At 35.8% G+C, this 21,458-nt stretch overlaps 1 protein-coding gene and 1 long non-coding RNA gene across 35 annotated transcripts in view; one reads left to right on the forward strand and one right to left on the reverse strand.

Annotated features, from left to right (window-relative positions):
- The window catches only part of SENP6 (SUMO specific peptidase 6), a 115,531-nt gene that overhangs the window by 12,502 nt on the left and 81,571 nt on the right, over positions 1-21,458 (forward strand). For 6 of the 33 annotated variants that reach the window (XM_002746742.6, XM_008994686.5, XM_008994681.5 and 3 more), the window contains exons 2-5: positions 5,633-5,726; positions 8,291-8,351; positions 18,369-18,514; positions 19,582-19,686. In XM_002746742.6, coding sequence (XP_002746788.3) covers positions 5,633-5,726; positions 8,291-8,351; positions 18,369-18,514; positions 19,582-19,686 — 406 coding nt within the window. Of the gene's footprint in view, positions 1-5,632; positions 5,727-6,833; positions 6,942-8,290; positions 8,352-18,368; positions 18,515-19,581; positions 19,687-21,458 lie in introns of all 33 variants that reach the window. The other 27 variants (XM_008994682.5, XM_078369572.1, XM_078369563.1 and 24 more) reach the window with 7 other exon arrangements.
- The window catches only part of LOC118152892 (uncharacterized), a 46,962-nt gene that overhangs the window by 7,928 nt on the left and 17,576 nt on the right, over positions 1-21,458 (reverse strand). For both annotated transcript variants that reach the window (XR_004741875.3, XR_008480719.2), the window contains exon 3: positions 18,599-18,704. This is a non-coding gene — a long non-coding RNA (uncharacterized LOC118152892). The remainder of the gene's footprint in view (positions 1-18,598; positions 18,705-21,458) is intronic.

The raw sequence follows: 21,458 nt of genomic DNA on the forward strand, positions 1-21,458 counted from the left end.
TTAGCAATGGAATGATTGGGTCCTTGGGGATGTGCAACTTCAAGTTCAATAGGTATTGCCAATTTGACCTCCAAAGTGGTTTCAGTACCCTTTTTTAGATTTTCCTGTTTTCTGTTTCTAGTCATCATCTCCCACTGTAGCAATGAAGATACTAAGTTTTTGTCCCCACTCCAAGTTGCCCCCAAACTTTAAAAATTTCTTTTTATAATTTATTTTTTCTCTCATTGGAAATTATTACTTCCATGGAGGTAATTAGGGTATGATTGAATTTGTTAGAATTGTGTGTAAGTGTCCAGGTGTGGTGGCTCATGCGTGTAATCCCAGCACTTTGGGATGCCAAGGAGGGCAGATCATGAGGTCAGAAGTTAGAGACCAGCCTGACCAACATGGTGAAACCCCATCTCTACTAACAATATAAAAATTAGCTGGTTGTGGTGGCCTGTGCCTGTAATCCCAGCTACTCAGGAGGCTGAGGCAGAATTGCTTGAACCAGGGAGGTGGAGGTTGCAGTGAGCCAAGATCACACCACTGTACTCCAGGCATGGTCAACAGAGTGAGACTCTGTCTCAAAGAAAAAAAAGAATTATGTGTAAAAAATCCCAGTTTCTTTAGTGCATATATATTGTAACATCTCTTTTGACTTTTGAAGCATAGCTTCATTTTACATGGTGTTTTTAAATTTTTATTTGTTTTTATTTCTTTTTGGGACAGTCAGGCTGTGTAACCCAGGCTGGACTGCAGTGGTGTGATCATGGCTCACTGCAGCCTCAACCTCCCAGGCTCAATTGATCCTCCATTCAGTCCTCCTATCCCAGTCTCCCCAGTAGCTGGTACTACAGGCATGCACTACCTTGCCAAGCTAATTTTTTTTTTTCTTTTTTTTTTTTTGATAGGGACAGAATTTTGTCATGTTGCCCAGGCTGGTCTCAAATGCCTAGGCTCAAGTAATCTGCCCGCTTTGGCCTTGCAAAATGCTTAGATTACAGGTGTGAGCCACCACGCCCAGCCTTTTGTGTTTTAAAACTTTTTCTTTTGGAATACTTTTAAATTTATGTAGAAGTTTCAAAGATGGTTTAGAGAATTTCTGTATAACTTTTAATCAGCCTCCACTAATGTTGCCACCAAATATAGCCAGCGTATGTTTGTCATAACTATGAGATTTAACATTTGTATTACAGTATTATTACCATTATTTGAACTACAAACTTTATTTTGGATTTCACCAGTTATTCCATTAATGTCCTTTTTGTATTTGAGAGTCCAGTCCAGGACTTTGGATTTAGTTGTCTTGTGTCCTTAGTCTGCTGTATTCTTTTACAATTTCTTAATCTTTCCTTGTTTTTCATAACCTTGACAGTTATAAAAAGTACTGTATACAGTTCTTTTATACAGTATCCCTCTGTTTGGGTTTGTCTGATGTTTTCTTGTGATTAAACTGGCATTATGAGTTTTAGGGAAAAGATCACCAAGCAGAAGTTCTGTTTTCATCATACCATATTAAAGAGTGCATGCCATGAATGAGACATATCACTATGGATGTTAACCATGATCACTTGGCTGAGGTAGTGTTTGTCAGGTTTCTCCATTGTCAGTTTGTTCCCCATCCCTTTTATGGTCTGTTCTTTTCACGTAAGTTACCAAGGTGAGCTCATACTCAAGGGAAGGAAGATTCATTTTTATCTTTGGAGAAGGGAGTATATGCATTATTTGGAATTCATCTATCAGGACCATGTGTCTCTTCTTTCCATTTATTTATTTATTCAATCATTTGTTTTTATCAGTATGGATTTAGGATTGTTTATTTTATTTAGGAGTTAGAACCTAATGCTAATGTTTTTATTTTTGCTAAAATTGTTCTAACTTTGGCCATTGGGAATTTTTTCAAGTTGGCTTCTATTACCTTTTGACATGCCCCCATCTTTAAAAAAGTAGTAATAATTTTCTTGCATTCTGACCCTATATGTTACACCAGGTTCAGGGTGTTTTTTCTGTATCTACCTTAGAAACAGTCATTTCTTCTAGGAGTCCTGGCTCCTTTTATTAGAGAGAACGGTATTTAGAAACCAAGATCTAGTTGTAGGTGTGCTTGTTGCTAGTGGGATGTCATTGCTTCTAGACCCTCTAAGAAAGCAGCCGCTCTCTATAATAACCCATGTTACAACACATACCTGTCCATCTGTATATGCATTAAATAAAAGTGAGTTTACACTGGTATATCTTACTCTAACCTAGCACCACAGAGTTCATTGTATCTTTCCTCTTTTGCTTATTTGTAACTTCTTTTTCTTACAGGGAGAAACCTTGTTTCCATTATCTACTGTTTATTTAGTATGTTTTTAATCCCAGAATATATGTAAAGAAGTTTTATGTATACTGATAGTTTGCTCATTAAGAATTATTTCCTTCTCTTCATGATATTTCTGAAACTTTTTTTTTTTTTTTAACGATGGTGTTTCACCATGATGGCCAGGCTGGTCTTTAACTCCTGACCTCAGGTGATCCACCCACCTTGGCCTCCCAAACTGCTAGGATTACAGGTGTGAGTCACTGCTCCCGGCCTTCTGAAACTTTTTTTGGGGGCTTGCATTGAAGTTTTATATTTTTTAGAGAAGATTTTTGTTTGCTCATGTTAGTCACTTTGAGGCTTTTTTTTTTCCTTTAAAAATAATTTTTTTATTATGGTATAGCATACATAACATAAAAGTTACCATTTAACCATTTTTAAGTGCACATTTATACAATTCATCGGTATTAAGGACATTTACAATGTTGTGCAGCCACCGTTATTTATTTTTGCATCTTTTAAATCATTGTAAAGAAGTACCTGTGTACCTATTAAACAGTAATTCTTCATTTCTCTACTTCCTGTAGCCTCTGGTAACCTTGATTCTACTTTTTGCCTCTTCTGGGTACCTCATAAAAGTGGAATCATAAAATATTTGTCCTTTTGCATCTGGCTTATTCCACTTAGTATACTGTTTTCAAGATTCATCCATCTTGTATCCTGTATCCAGTTTGTATCCTTTTAAGGCTGAATAACATTCCATTGTGTGTATGTGTGTACACGTACACAAATACTGCATTTTGTTTATTAATCTGTTGATAGACATTTGGGTTGCTTCCACCATTTAGCTTACTGTGTGAATAATGCTACTATGAACGTTGGCATACAAGTGTCTGATTGAGTACATGCTTTTGTTATTGTATATGTCTACCTAGAAGTGAAATTGCTAGATCGTATGGTAATTCTATGTTTACCTTTTTGAGGAATTGTCAAATTCTTTTCTACAGTGGCTGAACTGTTTTGCATTCCCACTAGGAATGCACAAGAGTTCCAATTTCTCCCACATCCTAGGCAATACTTGTTATTTTCCATTTTTCAAAGTAAATAATACCAGCCAGGCAGGGTGGCTCACACCTGTATTCCCAGCACTTTAAGTGGCTGAGGCATGGAGAATGGCTTGAGGCCAGGAGTTTGAGACCAGCCTGGGCAAACTGGCAAGACCTCACCTCTACAAAAAAATTTAAAAATTACCTGAGCATGGTGGCATGCACCTGTGATCCCATCTACTCCATAGGGTGAGACAGGAAGATCACTTGGGCCCAAGAGGTCAAAGCCTGCAGTGAACCATCATGGTGCCACTGTACTCCAGCTTGGGCTACAGAGCAAGACCTTGAGACAGAGAGAGAGAGAGAGAGAGAGACACACACACACACACACACAGAATGAGAGAATGAGAACGAGAGAGAGAGAGAGAGAGACAGAGACAGAGAGAGAGAGAGAGAGAGAAGCTATCCTAATAGGTAAGAAGTAGTATCTCATTGTGGTTTTGATTTGTGTTTTCTAATGGTTAGTGATGCTGAGCATCTTTTCATGGGGAGGTATTTTAATTATGGGTTTTTCATGGCCTTGTAGGTTGTGAAAATTATGGCTACAAACTTTAGTTAATTGTGGTCTTATGATTAGGGATTTCCTAACTACCTTAGTTCATTTGGGCTGCATATTGAAGTCCATAGACTGAGTAGGTTTTAAACTTCAGACATTTCTCAGAATTCTGGAAGCTGGGAAGTTAGATCAAGATGTCCAGATTCAGTGTTGCACTTTTCACAGATGGTGCCTTCTGGCTGTCTCCTCACGCAATGGAAGGGGCGATCTTGGCTCACTGCAGCCTCCACTTCCTGGGTTCAAGGATTCTCCTGCCTTAGCCTCGCGAGTAGCTGGGAATGCTGGGCTAATTTTTTGTATTTTTAGTAGAGATGGGGTTTTACTATGTTAGCCAGGATGGTCTCCATCTCATGAACTTGTGATCCGCCCACCTCAGCCTCCCAAAGTGTTGGGATTACAGGCATGAGCTACCACGCCAGCTGGCCCCACTTCTTAATACCATCTATACCTTGGTGTTCGGATTTCATATATAAGTTTTAGGGGGATGGAAGCATTCAGACCATAGCACTGACCATTGGGTGGATGTACTTTGAATTTAGTTTGACTCAAAAAGCCAGAGCCAACCCTAAGACATCAGAATTATCCCCACTACCTCTTCAGTGAGTGTTTAGTTTTGTTTTTCTCTAGTTTACCCAGTCAGAGTATTGCCCTTTAGGTTATCTGGTTTTTGGTCTGACTTCTCATTTTTCTGGGGCCCTGAGGTTAACCTAATAAAGCCCTCGTTCTAGGACATCGGGTTTTTGGTCATATGGTACCAAGAGAGAAATGCCATCTTTGGAATTTCATTTACCTTTCCAAGTTCCCACTTTCTAGTTGTTAATGGCTTCAAGGGTTTTCATCCATGCACTTATAAAATTTTTAAAAATTCATAAAGAGGGCCGGGCATGGTGGCTTATGCCTGTAATCCCAGCACTTTGGGAGGATGAGGTGAGCATATCACGAAGTCAAGAGATGGAGACCATCCTGGCCAACATGGTGAAACCCTGTCTCTACTAAAAATACAAAAATTAACAGGGTGTGGTGGTGCACACCTGTAGTACCAGCTGCTCAGGAGGCTGAGGCAGGAGAATTGCTTGAACCTGGGAAGCGGAGGTTGCAGTGAGCCAAGATCACGCCACTGGCACTCTAGCCTGGTGACAGAGCAAGACTCTGTTTCAAAAAAAATTCATAATGAGCACATTTGGTGGTTCTGATCTAGAGTTTTTCAAATTGTCAAGTTTTAATCACATTGCCAGAACAGAAAACCTTGTTTTGTTTTTCTTCTGTTAAAAGACAGGTATCATTGAGTTCATTGAGTTTAAGGGAGAGTCCAGTAGTCTGCATATAGTTCTCATGAATCAGGCAAGCAAACTGTTTATAGGTACTTATTTCTAGAATCAGCGATCAAAGATGAGGTTTAGGGCTGATTTTATACATTCATACATATTCATGTACCCTCCATTTTTATTGCAGCTTTCTAATCTGAGCTTTGGGTAGCAAACACATGTTTGCTTACTATTAATCAGTAAAAACAGATTTTAATTTCTTCTTTTTCTCTTTGGAAGAAATCAGATGTTTACAAAAAATAGACAAAGGCAAGGAAATTAAAACAAAACCTAGAAAAAGAGAGCTTGGGAAATGCTCATATTTGTTTTATATTGAATAGCTCTATTAATGAATACTTATTACAGTTTGTTTTTATTTCAGCTTTGGCTAGATCAGAGTCTAAGAGAGATGGAGGTTTTAAAAATAATTGGAGCTTTGATCATGAAGAAGAAAGTGAAGGAGATACAGATAAAGAGTAAGGATTTTTTTTTTCCCTCAGATATTTTATAAGAATAAAACTTCTCATTAGAAAATTTCTATTCCATGGAAATATTTTTAGTAGTATGGTATTCTTAAGAAAATATTTAACTCTTTTCCAGTCACTTGAAGGAAAGAAAAATTATTCTTTATTGCTAAATAATTTTACTGTTATTTTTCTCCATCTTTTGAAATGTATATATTCATGTAATATATGTAACCTTATAATTTAAAATCGTACAATGGATCACTTTAAAATAAGGAAATTTGTTTTTTGTTTTTTAAAAAGGGACTCATTCTGTTCAGGCAGCAATTTGAAAAGCCACCATTTATCAGGAGTAAGTGAACCCAGATTAAGACCTTTGTATTTTGTATGAAAGTTTAAATACTACAGTTATCTTTCTTCCCCAGTTGTGACCACCAACCCTACCACATCCATCTTAGGTCAGATTGTCACCAGAGAAAACAGAACCATTATAAATGATAAACACAGGTGTTTACCCAGACCGAAGTTAAGCAGTGTGCATTACACTTTGTTAATCTACTTGGAATGACTGCCGTGTAAAAATTTTAAATGATAGTTTTAATAGAACTTTTTGTATGTCATGAGATTTGTTTTAAAAATTCAACATTTAGCTTTTTGGCCAGCTGTGGTGGCTCACGCCTGTAATCCCAGCACTTTAGGAGGCTGAGGCAGGTGGATCCTTTGAGGTCAGGAGTTCAAGACCAGCCTGGCCAACATGATGAGACCCCATCTCTACTAAAAGTTAATTAGCTGGGTGTGGTGGTGCACACCTGTAATCCCAGCTACTTGGGAGGCTGAGGCAAGAGAATCGCTTGAACCCTGGAGGCAGAGGTTGTAATGAGCTGAGATTATGCCATTGCATTCCAGCCTGGGCAACAGAGTGAGACTCTGTCTAAAAAGAAAAAAAAAGTCAACATTCCTTTAGGTTTTTGAGTTACTGATCTGGTTTTCTTCTGGCCAAAAGAGACAACAAATTCAGAGATACCCAAATATACACACAAAGTTCTACCAAAACTATAAATATGTTAAAGAAATTTTTATACAAGAAGTCATTCAGAATATATTGGCTAAATATTGTAGGTGCTTCACTTCTGTCTGGGCAACAGCTCCGTTCATCATTACCACTTTATGTGCCTTCACCTATGAGATGTTGATTTGAAGTTTTATTTGAAGGAGAGCTTTGAACTGGTAAGTCTTTCATTTAAAGTCAGTATTTTCTGGTTTTCTTTCTTTCATTTCTTTTATATTTTTTCTGATTACTTTAAAATAATTTTTGTTATATTCAGTATGTATATAGTTTTGAAAAATTAGAATTAAATCTGAAATTAAGCTGCATAGGAAGTATACCACCTTTTACACATGTTTGTAAAATGTTTACAAAGAGAATTTTTAGCATTAAAAAATTTGGGGTGTATACAAACAGTAGTGAAAGAAAACATTTTACATTTTTATGGAAATATCTAGGACTTTACAATAAATGCCTTAGCCGATTTGTCTTCGAAAAGATTGTATTTGACTTTCTTTGGTAGCAGGTTTACTGTAGTTATACATTTTTTTAAAACTTTCAAGATTCTAGCTGTCCTGTACATTTCATTTATGAATTGTACTTTTTGGTTCATATCACTCTCAGGGCCGTCAGCTTTTTGAACATGTATCTATTAACATGAATCTGTTAATAGATACATTAGTTTAATCTTGTAGAATTTCTTTTTTTTTTTTTTTGAGACAGAGTTTCACTCTTGTTACCCAGGCTGGAGTGCAATAGCGCGATCTCGGCTTACCTCAACCCCCGCCTCCTGGTTCAGGCAATTCTCCTGCCTCAGCCTCCTGAGTAGCTGAGATTACAGGCACGCGCCACCATGCCCAGCTTTTTTTTTTTTTTGTATTTTTAGTAGAGACGGGGTTTCACCATGTTGACCAGGATGGTCTCAATCTCTTGACCTCGTGATCCACCTGCCTCGGCCTCCCAGAGTGCTGGGATTAAAGGCTTGAGCCACCGTGCCCGGCTTAATCTTGTAGAATTTCAAACCAGTGATTTCTCATTGAATGGTTGGTATTTCCATGAGTGGTAGAAGTTTTAACTATTTTACCGTGGTAATATCACTGGAATTACTTCCTTTTCATTAGCTAAGGCTTTCTTTTCTTTCAGTTTGTCTCTTCTCCATTATTATGTTTCTCTTTCTACCCTTAATTGTCAGTCTAAGACAGAAAGGAAAAATAAAATCCATAACTAAATAAACAAAATTATGTATTTATTTATGGTAGGGTTCAGCAAACTATGACCTATAGGCTAATCTTGTCTGCCACCTAATTCAGTTAATAATTATTTGGAAAATAGCCACATATATTGTTTATGGCTTTTTTGACACAACAGAGACCATATGGCCTGCAAAGTCTACATTCTGGCCCTTTATAGAACAAGTTTGCTGATTCCCTGAATTAGGTGAACATAGAAGATAAAACCTCAGAATTTAATGTAAGGCTTGTAATTACTACTTAAGATTTTTTTCCCCTTATTTTTTTTCTCTTCTGTGTAGTAGGACAAATCTGCTCAGTGTGGATGAAGATGAGGATTCTGAAACCTCAAAAGGGAAAAAGGCAAGTGTTGTTCAAAATATTTTTTTAATATTATATACAAAAAAAATTGTTACCTCAAAAGAAGACTTAATATTTTAAAATTATGAACCCAAGTTACCCACTTTCCCTACCCTACAGGCAAATGGTGTTCCTAGTTTCTTATTTATCTCTTTGGGGATGTTTTATGCATTATAAAGAAGAAAAATATTTCCACCTGCCATGTTACACAATTGATAATATACTGTGCATGGTTTTTCTGATCTTACTTTAACTTAATATATCTTGGAGACCATCTGTAAGGGTTCATAAAAAGCACCCTAATTCTTTTTTTTTTTTTAATGTATTCCTCTGTTTAATATAGGGAAATAACATTTTATCAATACTAGGCACCATAAAATATAAACACAATTACTGTCATAAAGCTGGATACACCTTCAAGGATTCAAAGTGGCATTATTTTAGTTACCCTGTTTGCATATAGTGCAGGAAAAGGTCTTCATGTTAGCACTGTGTACATTAAGAAGAGATACAAATTACAAGAAAGGCAGATAAAATTTTAATTCTTTAAACATTCATTAAACTAAGTTTTGGAGTAACATCCAGGTTTATCTTCCTTTCACTAAAGAAAAGCACCCTAATTCTTTTCAGTGAGTGCATAGTATTCCATTGCATTATGTATATATACCATTAACCAATACCACCTATTGATGGATATTTACAGTGTTGTTAACTTTTTAATGTTTTTCTAAAATAATGTGTAAACTTGTCTTCTATATGGGGTATTTTGCACACATACAAGCATATCTGTGGAATGAATTCCTAAAAGTAGCACTGCTTTATTAGGACTGGTCCATTTCTAATTTTGGTATACCAGATTTACACTTGTTCCAGCAACATCTGAAAGTATCTATTTCCCCACACATCTGTCATCAGCCTTTTGATCTTTGCCAATGAAAAATAGTATCTCAGTGTAGTTTTAATTTCCATTTCATTTTTTGTGAGGTTGAACATTTCATATGTATAGTCTAATTTTTTTTTTAAGTAATTGTCATTTAATATCCCTTGCCTGTTTTTCTATCTGGTCTTTAGAATATTATTCATAGGAATTCTTTTTATATTTAGTCTAAGACACACTTTTTTTTCACATTTTGCACATCTTTGAAATCTAGATGCATCTTAAAAGATAGCATGGCATGCTTTAATTATTCTAAAATATGTTTTTGGCTGGGTGTAGTGGCTAACGCCTATAATCTTAGCACTTTGGGAAATCAAGGTGGGAGAATTGCTTTAGGACAGGCGTTTGAGGCTACCTGTACAACATAGTGAGACTCCATCTCTAAAAAATAAAAAGTTTTGCACAGTAGTACATACAATAATGGTGTGTCATATAATAATTTTTTTATAGGTTTGATGAAATAAGGTATTTTGGAGAAACTATCCTTTTGCTATGATTCTAGTTGCTACTATATATACACGTGTGTGTGCATGTGCGTGTGTGTGTGTTTGAGACAAGAGTCTGGCTCTGTTGCCTTGAATAGAGTGCTGTGGCACAGTCTCAGCTCACTCCAACCTCCATCTCCTGGATTCAGCAAATTCTTACGCCTCAGCCACATGAGTAATTGGGATTACAGGCATGCAGCACCATGGCCAGCTTGTATTTTTAATAGAAACTGGGTGTCACTACTTTGGCTATTCTGGTCTTGAACTCCTGGCCTCAAGTGATCCTCCCATCTCTGCCTCCCAAAGTGTTGATATTACAGATAGGAGCCACCGCACCTGGCCATTGCTAAAATTTTAACTCAGTTTTTTCACTAGTCTTTTCTTTTTGCTTATGGTGGTTATTGCCATGAGGAAAGTATATTTCCTTATGTGATCAAAATGTATCAGTCATTTTTCTTTTGAGTCTACTGTCTTTGTTCCTAATGACGTTAATTTTATAACTTAGTTGGAGTTGGGCACAGTGGCTCATGCCAGTAATTTCCACACTTTGGGAGGCCAAGGCAAGCAGTTCACTTGAGGTCAGGAGTTTGAGACCAGCCTGGTCAACATGGGAAACCTTATCTCTACTAAAAATAGAAAAATTAGCCAGGCGTGATGGCAGGTGCCTGAAGTACCAGGTACTTGGGAGGATGAGGAAGGAGAATTGCTTGAGCCCGGGAGGCAGAGTTTGCAGTGAGCTGAGGTTTTACCATTGCACTTCAGCCTGGGTGATAGAGCAAGATTCCGTCTCAAAAAAAAAAAAAAAACCCCACGTATTTGTTTTGTCTTATTAGATATATAAAATAGTTTCACAATAGATTTTTAAATTATTTTGTTTCCTTGTTTGTTTTTAATGACGCTACCAGGTATATGTGTCCCACTAGGAATGTGTGTTTAAATTACTATATTTTTAAGTCATTTGAAATTGTTTATTTCTGTCTGGTATTCTGCCAACCGAATAGAGAGTTAGGTTTTTTTTTTAAATAGGAGGAATTGCATTTTATTTTTATTTTAATTTAATTTTGATTATGTAATTTTTTTGCTTGGTTTCAGCATCACATCTCAAAATAAGTAATTTTCAGAGAAATCTAATTTTTGTCTTGATTGCCTTTATTCTTTTCTTTTCCTTAGAAGCAACTTGTTTTCAAAATTATGTGACTTAGGTTTTTTTTTTTTTTTTTTTTTTTAAACAAGCATATACCACCTTTCTTGGAAGAACTATCCACACTTTGCTGACACCTTGATTTTCTTACTTAAGATGTTATATAGTTCACTGTACAGTAAAATGTTTACAGATCTTTATCATCCTTTTTATTGTTACATAGTACTCCATTGGATGGATATACTGTAGATATTTAGTTTGTCCCTATGGATAAATAGAGATTTTCCCCCAGCCTTTTGCTATTACACATAGACTTTAATAAAAGCTTGTGCATATACATTTTTTTATATCTGTGTAGTCTATTTGTGGGATAGATTCCTAGAATTGCAGTTGCTATTTCAGAGCTGAAATTCACGTGTAATTTTGTTATATAATGACAAATTCCCTATCTGTAGGTATTAACATTAGCCATCCCCGCTAGCAATGTATGATTCTGTTTCCCAATAATCTTGCAAAATATGTGGTCAAACTTGAATTTTTGCTGATCTGAAAATAGCACCTTCTTCACGTATTTCCTGTACTTACAGTGTAAGAATTAAAAGAACTTTTACATTTACTTTTTCACCCTGTCTTTCTGTTTTTTTTTCTCTTTGCAACAGCTGTATTTTGTCATAATTTAAGGAAGTTTTATTGATTGATTGATTGAGATGGAGTCTCACTCTTTTGCCCAGGCTGGAGTGCAGTGGCATGACATAGGCTCACTCCAACTTCCTTCTCCTAGGTTCAAACAATTCTCCTGCCTCAGTCTCCTGAGTAGCGGGGATTACAGGCGGGTACCACTACACCTGGCTAATTTCTGTATTTTGGTAGAGATGGAATTTCACCATGTTAGTCAGGCTGGTCTTGAACTCTTGACATTAAACGATCTGCCCACCCTGGCCTCCCAAATGCTGGGATTACAGGCGTGAACTTCCATGAGGAAATTAATTGAATTTGATGTTTTTTTCTTAATACTATTAAGCTTTTCTTTATGAAGTTACTCACACGGAAAAATTCTTAAGGTTTTTCCCCCCTGCAGGTTTCCCTAGCTTTTATTTTAACATCTGGATTTTCTAAAGTGCTGCTTTTTAGGTGTTCTTTAGATAGACAAGAAAAAAAAGAAAAAAAGGAGTTAACTTGGTAAATGAAAATAAACGATGTGTCCAGGCATATGTTGTCTTTCGCTTATAATCCCAGCACCTTGGTAGGATGAAGTGGGGAAATTGCTTGATGCCAGGAGTTTGAGATTGGCCTGGGCAACAAAATGAGACTCTACCAAAAAAAAAATAAAAGATGTTTTCTATCACTAACTTATGCAGGGCATTGGTCTTCATGCACATATAGATAGCTTTCATATTTCTTACGATTTTTGGTAAAAGCATATGCTTTATTACTCCTGAGTAGCTGAGATTACAGGCAGGTGCCACCGCACCTATTATATTTTTTTAAATGTAAATATTTATGTTTTAAAGTAAAACCTACAGGACACATTTATTTATTTAGTGAACTCTAAAGATCATTCTGATTTGATAGTATCATCTATTTTAAATATACATGAACCATCTCTTCTTAAGCAGAAATTTTATATTGTGCCTTTTCCCGCTTAAATTCATATTTCTTTTGTTCAGTTTCCCATAAAATTTTAACTTAATGTGATATACTTTTATGTAATTGAAAATCCTATTATCCTATTATACTGTAATAAAGAGATATTCTTCACTGAAAATAAACTTCACTTAACGTTAAATAAAACTGATACTGAACAGTTTATTTAAAAAAACAATTATAATTATTGAACATTTGATCTACAAATATTACAGATATTTATAATTATTAAATTTATTGTGCAAAATAATACTGGAAATTTATCTTTTAAAATGGGTGAGCTGATGGTATCCCTTTTTATTCATTTAGTTCATCCTGTTCATAAATCTGTATTACCTGAAGGAAACTTGCAGAGCAATTCTACTCTTTTTTAAAAATTGACACATAACAATTGTATCTATGGAGGGAAATTTCTTTTTAAAATTTTTTTTTAGATACAAGTGCTGAGAAATCCTGATTACATACTAAATATATGAATATGGAAATAGTTTTCCTATAGTATTATCATACAATTCTTTTTGAGACAGAATCTCACCCTGTTTCCCAGGCTGGAGTGCAGTGAGGCAATCTGGACTCACTGCAAACTCCTTCTCCTAGGCTCAAACGATCTTCCCTCAGCCTCCCTAGTAACTGGAACTACAGGCTCCCACCACCATGCCCAGATAATTTTTGTATTTTTAGTAGTGATGGGGTTTTGCCTTGTTGACCAGGCTGGTCTCGAACTCCTGACCTCAAGTGATCCACCCACCTTGGCCTCCTAAAGTGCTGTAATTACAGGTGTGAGCCACTGCACCTCACCACAATACTTTCCTTTTGAGTTAAATGCCAAAAACTCCATAGTAATCAAACATCTAAGAATTAGAAATAATTTGTAATCCAGTCATTAGGTACTGGCCTTCCAGATTTTGGAGAAATATATTTTTAAAACTTTATCAAAATGTGAATAGCTAGTAAATAGCTAGTATACTTGTTAGTTTTAGGTTCCTTTTATTCATTTGTTTGTTTTAACCAAATACTCTCAGAAATAATTGGAAAAACTGAAATCTTGTTAATTTCTATATGCTTTTGCCAATACAGTACTTTTTTTTTTTGAGACAGAGTCTCCTGTCTCCCAGGCAAGTGCAGTGGCACTATCTCAGCTCACTGCAACCTTCACCTTACCAGGTGAAGCCTCCCCAGTTGCTGGGACTACAAGCGTGCACCAGAGTGTTTGGCTAATTTTTGTATTTTAGTAGACAAAATTTCACACCATGTTGGCCGTTCTGGTTTAGAACTCCTGACCTTAGGTGATCCACCCACCTTGACCTTTCCAGTAGCTGGGATTACAGGCATGCATCACCATGCCCAGCACATTTTTACATTTTTAGTGGAGACGAGGTTTTGCCATGTTGGTGAGGCTGGTCTCGAACTCCTGACCTCAGGTGATCCACCTGCCTCAACCTCTCACAGTGCTGGGATTATATGAATCACCAGGCCTGGCCAACATTTTAGATAATTTATCTGCTAGTTAGGAAACTTCAGGCAAGAAAAAGCACAAAACACCTTTAAATAATTGCCTTTGGGCATGGGTTGGGGGCTGTAACTGAAGTACCTTACTTATGCCTCTGGACCCGATAAATTTTGCATACCTAATACAGCTCAGACTGTTCTGAGCTTTTTTTTTTTTCCTCAGGTTTATATAAATCATTGGTTTCAACTAGACTGGTTTTCTATTTGAAAATGAGTGTGGCATTAGGAGAAAACCTTTATTTTAGTTTGCAATGTCTTCATATCTTTCCCCTGCTGATTCATAGCTTCTGCAGTTTCACTGTGCTGCTGCTACTTTTTTTTTTTTTCTCCTTGAGACAGAGTCTTGCTTTGTTGCCAGGCTGGAGTGCAGTGGCACGATCTCGACTCACTGCAACCTCTACTTCCTGGGTTCAAGTCATTCTCCTGCCTCAGCCTCCCAAGTAGCTGGGACTACAAGGCACACACCACCACACCAGCTAATTTCTGTATTTATAGTAGAGTTGGGGTTTCACCATCTTGCCCAGGATGGTCTTAATTCTTGACCTTGTCATCGCCTTGCCTTAGCCTCCGGAAGTGCTGGAATTATAGGCATGAGCCACTGCACCCGGCCTTCACTGTGCTTCTTTTAAGGGATTCATATCTTTTGTTAGTTAAGAAAACATTTTAGTCATTATCTCTGTGGATTTTAACCTTTCTGCATTATTATTTCTAGATCTCCTAATAGGCATAAAACCATCATTTAAAAAAAAATCCCTTAAACTATATTTTATGTTTAAAAGCAAAAATGGAAAAAAAAATGGCTAATGGAATGAAGAACTATATCTCTGTACCATATTCTGAATAATTTTTGTAGCTCTATTTTCCAGTTTACTTTTATCTTTATGTAATCTATTTAATCCATATGTTGGATTTTTTTTTTTTTTTTTTTAATTTCAATGGTGCCAGGCCTGGTGGCTCATGCCTGTAATCTCAGCTCTTTGGGAGGCCAAGGCGGGCGGATCACCTGAGGTCAGGAGTTCAAGACCAGCCTGGCCAACATGGTGAAACCCTGTCTTTAAAAAAAAAAAAAAAAAAAAAAATTCAATGATATCATTTATAAAACTTTTGTTCTCTTTCAAAAGTGTATTTTTTTTTCTATAGTGTGCTTAATTTTTTACTGTTTCAATTCTTTCTTTTTCAGAATTTAAGTGCTTTTAACATACATATGTCTCTAACTTACTGGTTTCTTTTAGGTTCGCTTATCTGATATCTGTTAGTGCAAAACTTCCTGAATATTAGTACTTTACTTAAATTACATGATGTGTGATAATTTTGGGTCGATGATAGCATTGATACTTTTTGCACATTTAGTATTCTCAGTGAAATATTTATTGATGCAGCAAATACATATTGAGCACAGTGTTCTAAGTGTTGGGAGCAAAATAGACTTTTTTGGTCTTGTGGAACTTAAATTCTAGTAACTTGCTATGCTTACTAGTTACTTAATGATTAATGTTATAACACTGCTATAATACAGGTGTTGTCACATTAAGGTTCTAGCCTGAAATGTGTGGTCAGTAAGCTGCAATGATTTTTCCTTTTTTCGTTTTTTTTTTTTCTGAGACGGAGTCTTGCTCTGTTGCCCAGGCTGGAGTGCAGTGGCATGATCTTGGCTCACTGCAACCTCTGCCTCCTGGGTTCAAGTAGTTCTCTGCCTTAGCCTCCAGAATACCTGGCATTACAGGTGCCGGTCACCATGCCCAGCTAATTTTTGTATTTTTAGTAGAGACAGGGTTTCACCATCTTGGTCGGGCTGCTCTTGAACTCCTGAACCCTGCCTCGGCCTCCTAAAGTGCTGGAATTACAGGTGTGAGCCACTGCCCCCAGCCTGATTTAAAAAAAATTTTTTTTTATATATAGATATTTTATTGCACTTTAGGTTCTGGGGTACATGTGCAGAACATGCAGGATTGTTGCATAGGTACATACATGGCAATATGGTTTGCTGCCTCCATCCCCCTGTCACCTATATCTGGAATTTTCCCCATGCTATCCCTCTCCAACCTCCCTACTCCCTGCTGTCCCTCTCCTATTCCCCCGCAGCAGACCCCAGTGTGTGATGCTCCCCTCCCTGTGTCCATGTGTTTTTACTGTTCAACACCCGCCTATGAGTGAGAACATGCAGTGTTTGATTTTCTATTCTTGTGTCAGTTTGCTGAGAATGATGGCTTCCAGATTCATCCATGTCCCTACAAAGGACACGAACTCATCCTTTTTTATGGTTTTTACATTTTTTAATGTTTGGAAGGAAAAATCAGATGAATTCTATTTCATGACATGTGAACATAATATAAAACTCAGATATGTGTCCAAGTAAAGTGTTCTCAGAAAATAGCCATACTTATAAATTGGCTATGGCCACTTTTGTGCTGCAACAACAGATTTGAATATTTGGACAGAGCTGAATAGACACAACAGAGACTATATGATCAAGAAAGCCTAAAATACTTTAGCCCTTTGCAGGAAAGTTCACTGGTCCCTGTATCGGTGTTTATTTTGTATAAATGTATTTCATAGATTGACAACCAGTTGAGAGAAACGTATAGTAGTACCCCCTTGAAGACTCCCAGTGAATACCTGAAACCCCAGAGAATACTGAACCATATATCCTACGATGAAGCATTGGTGCAGAATTATTGTCACTCGCACTGTGATTATGTTGCCAGAACATAGGCAGATATTTTTTGTTTTTGTTTTTGGGAGCCTCTGGGTTCTTCAGCACTCTGTACAATATACCTGACTTTATCATATGCCCTACAACATTGCCTCAGTACCGGAGTTAAGCTGTCCTTTCACATTTTATGCCCTTGTGCATTTTTATGAATTAATATGTACTTTCCTTACCTGAGCATTATTAGGTAGTCTCTGAAAAATTTAACAATGATACTATAGCAGAACTTTAGAAACAATCTTAATATCTACAAATAAAGGAATGGTTAAATTAAAGTATTTTTTGGAACACAATTGACTGTTGTTAACTCATACTACAGAAAGCAAAACCATGGATAAAGGGGGACTACTATGTAGTATTTTTGAATAAGTGGTATGTTATAGTAATCAGATAGAATAGCAGACTCTAGGCTTGCCAGTAACTGTCCACTTTATAGCATTGTCATGAGATACATATGAGATGATGTAATTCATATAGTACATGACACTAGCAGTCTTCTGGAAATAGATACATTTTGTTATGATTAAATGTAGTGTTACTGAACCTTTGTAAACTGTTGTTTGTTTGCAAATAATGTTTATAGTTGCAGATCTGACATCAGTAAGGTCCATGTTTGTAGTTGGTTTTCTAGTCGTTTGATCTCTTTTTGAACAAATGGATTCATCTATTCACAGTAGTTCCCTTGATGCTGTGCTTGTATTACCTGGAAAACTGTCTTAAGCTGGGGTAGGGCAGTGGAATTAAAGTTTTAGGGACTTCCAGAATTAATAATGTTATCATGATTTTATTAATGGGAGTGCTCTAATCTGTGAGATAGTCAGCCATAAATTTTTAAAGCTTATTTACACATTACTTCCTCCCAGTAATTTGATGTAGATTACCAAATTAGGAGCATAAATAAAATGATGGAAAATCAAAACAATTAGGAGCTAAGTAGATGTGCCAGGATTCTAAAATAATTTATATGTTGTATTTTAATTCAACAGTTGTCCCAGAATTTTCTGGGAACTGAAATTGTGTCCTATTATTTTTTAATTATATGATAAAAGAATCTTTACAAATTTATTTTGCCCCTGTTATACTGTAATCTCACCAAAGTGATTGTTACAGGTATGTTTATATTATCATTTGCATCTATTAAAGTATAAAGTATCAATTTCTGTCTGTGCAGAAACTTTGATACTAAGACAAAATTTCTCACATAAAAGCACAAGTTGAAATGACAGCCGATTGCCATATTTGGCAGTAGTGTTCTCCAGATAGCAGCAAGGCCTGTTAAGCAGGGGGAATGCTTACTTTTTACTCTCTGGAGAAAGCTATCCTAAGATCCTCTACCCTAATTTTCTCAAACATCTTTGGAGGATTTATGTAAAAAGAAAGTAATACAATAAACCTCCATGTTTCTACAAATTTGCATTGTCTTTAGGAAAAAAAGTATTGCACTCGAATTATTCTTAGATCCACACCAATACTATCCACCCTCATCCCCAATAGCTGTATATTTTTATTACTTGTAAATGGTTTTCAAATAGTTGCTGATAGATGATCACATTATAGCATTTATGGACTCATATTTCTGGATCTTTTTTTACAGTTAAATCGTCGATCTGAAATTGTTGCTACAAGTTCTGGTGAATTCATCTTGAAGACATATGTAAGACGAACCAAGTCTGAAAGTTTTAAAACTTTGAAAGGCAACCCAATTGGACTTAACATGTTGAGCAACAATAAGAAACTGAGGTATAGGCACTTCACCACACATTCCTACAGAAAAGATAAGAGTTTGACACCAAAAACTTCGAAGCTAATAGGCCCAACCTGTACCTTTTCTTCTGAATTTGTCAATAGGTCCAAGAGGTGGTGTGGTCCCAGTATATGGATTCTTTGCTTTGAATCTTAGGAGTAGGGTTGATTGCAGTGTCTTTTGTTTCTAAATAAAACATTGCAAGAAATACTTTGTTAGGGTGGGATCTCATGATTTTGCTTTCTTTCATACATTTAGTAGAATCTCAGTCATAACATTTGAAAAAGCACAGTAGAGTGGTGTGGTCATGTCTCCTTTAGGAAATACTAATCAGGATTATCTCAATAAGGGACTTAACATTTCTTATTCCTCCTTTTTTTTTCAGATATAACGCACCTTTCCTATTGGTTATCATAGTGAACCACTGTTACTGGCAGGATTGGGTATCAGTAGCAACTCAGAAATAGGGTTATAAGTCATTGTTTAATTTCTGCTGTCTGAATTTATACATAAACAAGTGAAGTACATAAAGGGCTCAGTAACTTTCAAGTCAGTGGCAAAATCAGAAATAGTATTTAGTACCCCTGATTTGTATTTTAGTGTTCTGCTTTATTTTTAAAGTTTTTGGGGGACGGAGTCTTGCTCCGTCACCCAGGCTGGAATGCAGTGGCACAGTCTCACTCACCTCAGCCTCTGCCTCTGGGGTTCAAGTGATTCTTCTGCCTCGCCTCCCGAGTAGCTGGGATTGCAGGTGCCAGCCATCACACTCAGCTAATTTTTGTATTTTTTAATAGAGACAGGTTTTACCTTGTTGGCCAGGCTAGTCTTGAACTCCTGACCTGAGGTGATCTGCTGTTCTTAAAATTTTCTTTAATTGGATTGGAAACATTTGAAAGACAAATTCAGGAAATGGGAAACCCCAGTAGACAATTGGGTTTATCCATAAATAATGTTTTTAATTGGTAAAGGTTTTTGTGTATGTGTTCAGATTTTAAAGGATTTATTTTATAAATGTGTGTAATTTTTCCATGTTCTAACTATTTTTTGTTTCTTGAATCTGCAGTGAGAATGCGCAAAATACATCATTATGTTCTGGAACTGTAGTTCATGGTAGACGTTTTCATCATGCTCATGCACAGACACCAGTAGTAAAAACAGCAGCCCAAAGGTAGGAATTCTCATTGTCTTTTATTCATATATACATGGCATCCTCTTCAATAGTTTTTTACTTTTTTAACCTTTTTTTCTTTGTGAAACCTATTTTCACTGTCTATAAACAGATATATCTCTGAAATAATTGATGACTTGAAATTATACAATTTTATGTCTGCTTTTGAATAATCACATTCTATAAATAGAGAATTTTTTAATAAGACCCATTCTGTTGCATTATAATCCAGAGAATCTAAGGTGATGTTTAAATTAAACTGATTTACAATATTGATGTTATAGTCAAACATATAGTGTTTGACTATAACATCAATATTGTAAATCAGTTTAATTTAAACATCAGTTGGTAGTTTAGCTCTGAAGAGTAAAATTACAGTTAATACTATACTTTATAAGGCTTATAACAGTTCATAGCATCAAAACAAGTCACATTAGTTTTAAATGTTGGAGAAAGTGTTATTTTTGTAGTTTTAGTTAGATTTAGGAGTTCTCATTGATCTTGAAAGTACTGCTTGACTTGAAATAATGAAAGTAACATTTGGGGAACCATTTTTGGAATGTTACATCCACTTTCAGTTGACTGAAATTCTTAGGCTCAAAGAGTTGAATAATGTGTTTATTGCATTATAAACAGTTTCTTATAACTAGTAAAATGTAAAGATTTAGCATATATTTTAGATGCTTTTCTTCATTTTTTTTCAATGTCAAATCTGGACTGCTCCTCTTGCTATATTTTTCTGTTTATGTAGATGTGCTCTCACATAACTCTTTTACTTAAAAACATTAAGTAACCTCACACTTTATGATAAACCAGCCTTTCCTTGGCCTTAAATATATTATTGTATCATAGTGTTCACATAAGGTACTTGAGAAATTTAAAAGGACAGAGAAATTACTGTGCATACCAAAAATTGGCTTACTCTACTGCCAAGTACACAAATCAAGCTCTCTGGCCTACATGTGGCAAAAACATGAGAATAAATAATAAAAGGAGAGTAATTAGGGGAGAGAAAAAGAGTAGACACTTTCTTATGCACTGATCATACCAATAGAAAACATTGCTGATAAAGGTGTCTTAATATTCTGATAATGTAGTCTAAGTTTGAAATACTAATTTAAACCTTATAATCAATTTAAGCGATTCATTCACAACCAAAATTATTAACTTATTTTTACTTTTGAAGTTATCTGTTAGTTTGGAATTACTGGTGACCTATTCTCCATTCCTCATTTCCTCATTGGTTTTTTTTTTTGTTTTGTTTTTTAACCTCATTGGTAAAGTTTAAAAAAACTGTTAATAATCTGGAAATTGGGTTGTGATTTTTTATTTTTTATTTTCACATAGAAACAGCAGTCTTCATTTAGGAGCGATTTGTTTTATTCTAGGTCTCAACACCTATAATATTTAGCATGTGTATCATTGCTCATTTACATAAAAGATTAGATTCAGTTAATATGAACTAGTATATACTAGTAAAATGTTTCTTTAAAAACCACCTGAATTAATTTGTTTTTAAGAAGTAATCCTGATTGAAAAAATCTTAAGAATGATTAAGGGCAGTAAAGAAAACTGTAGAATCCAGTCAGCAGGATAGATTCTATTTACGTTTGTCTTTTATTAAATGATACTGTGTAAGAATAAACATTTCTTATTCCAACTGCAGTATGACTGTCACTAAAAAGATTTTGATGTTCAAAGACAAGTCATTGAGAGCTTTCAGTTTTCTTCCTTCAAAAACATTGAATGATTTTATGCTACATACCAGGCAT

The sequence above is a fragment of the Callithrix jacchus genome, chromosome 4, assembly GCF_049354715.1.
Source record: "Callithrix jacchus isolate 240 chromosome 4, calJac240_pri, whole genome shotgun sequence".
NCBI classification, from domain to species: domain Eukaryota; kingdom Metazoa; phylum Chordata; class Mammalia; order Primates; family Cebidae; genus Callithrix; species Callithrix jacchus.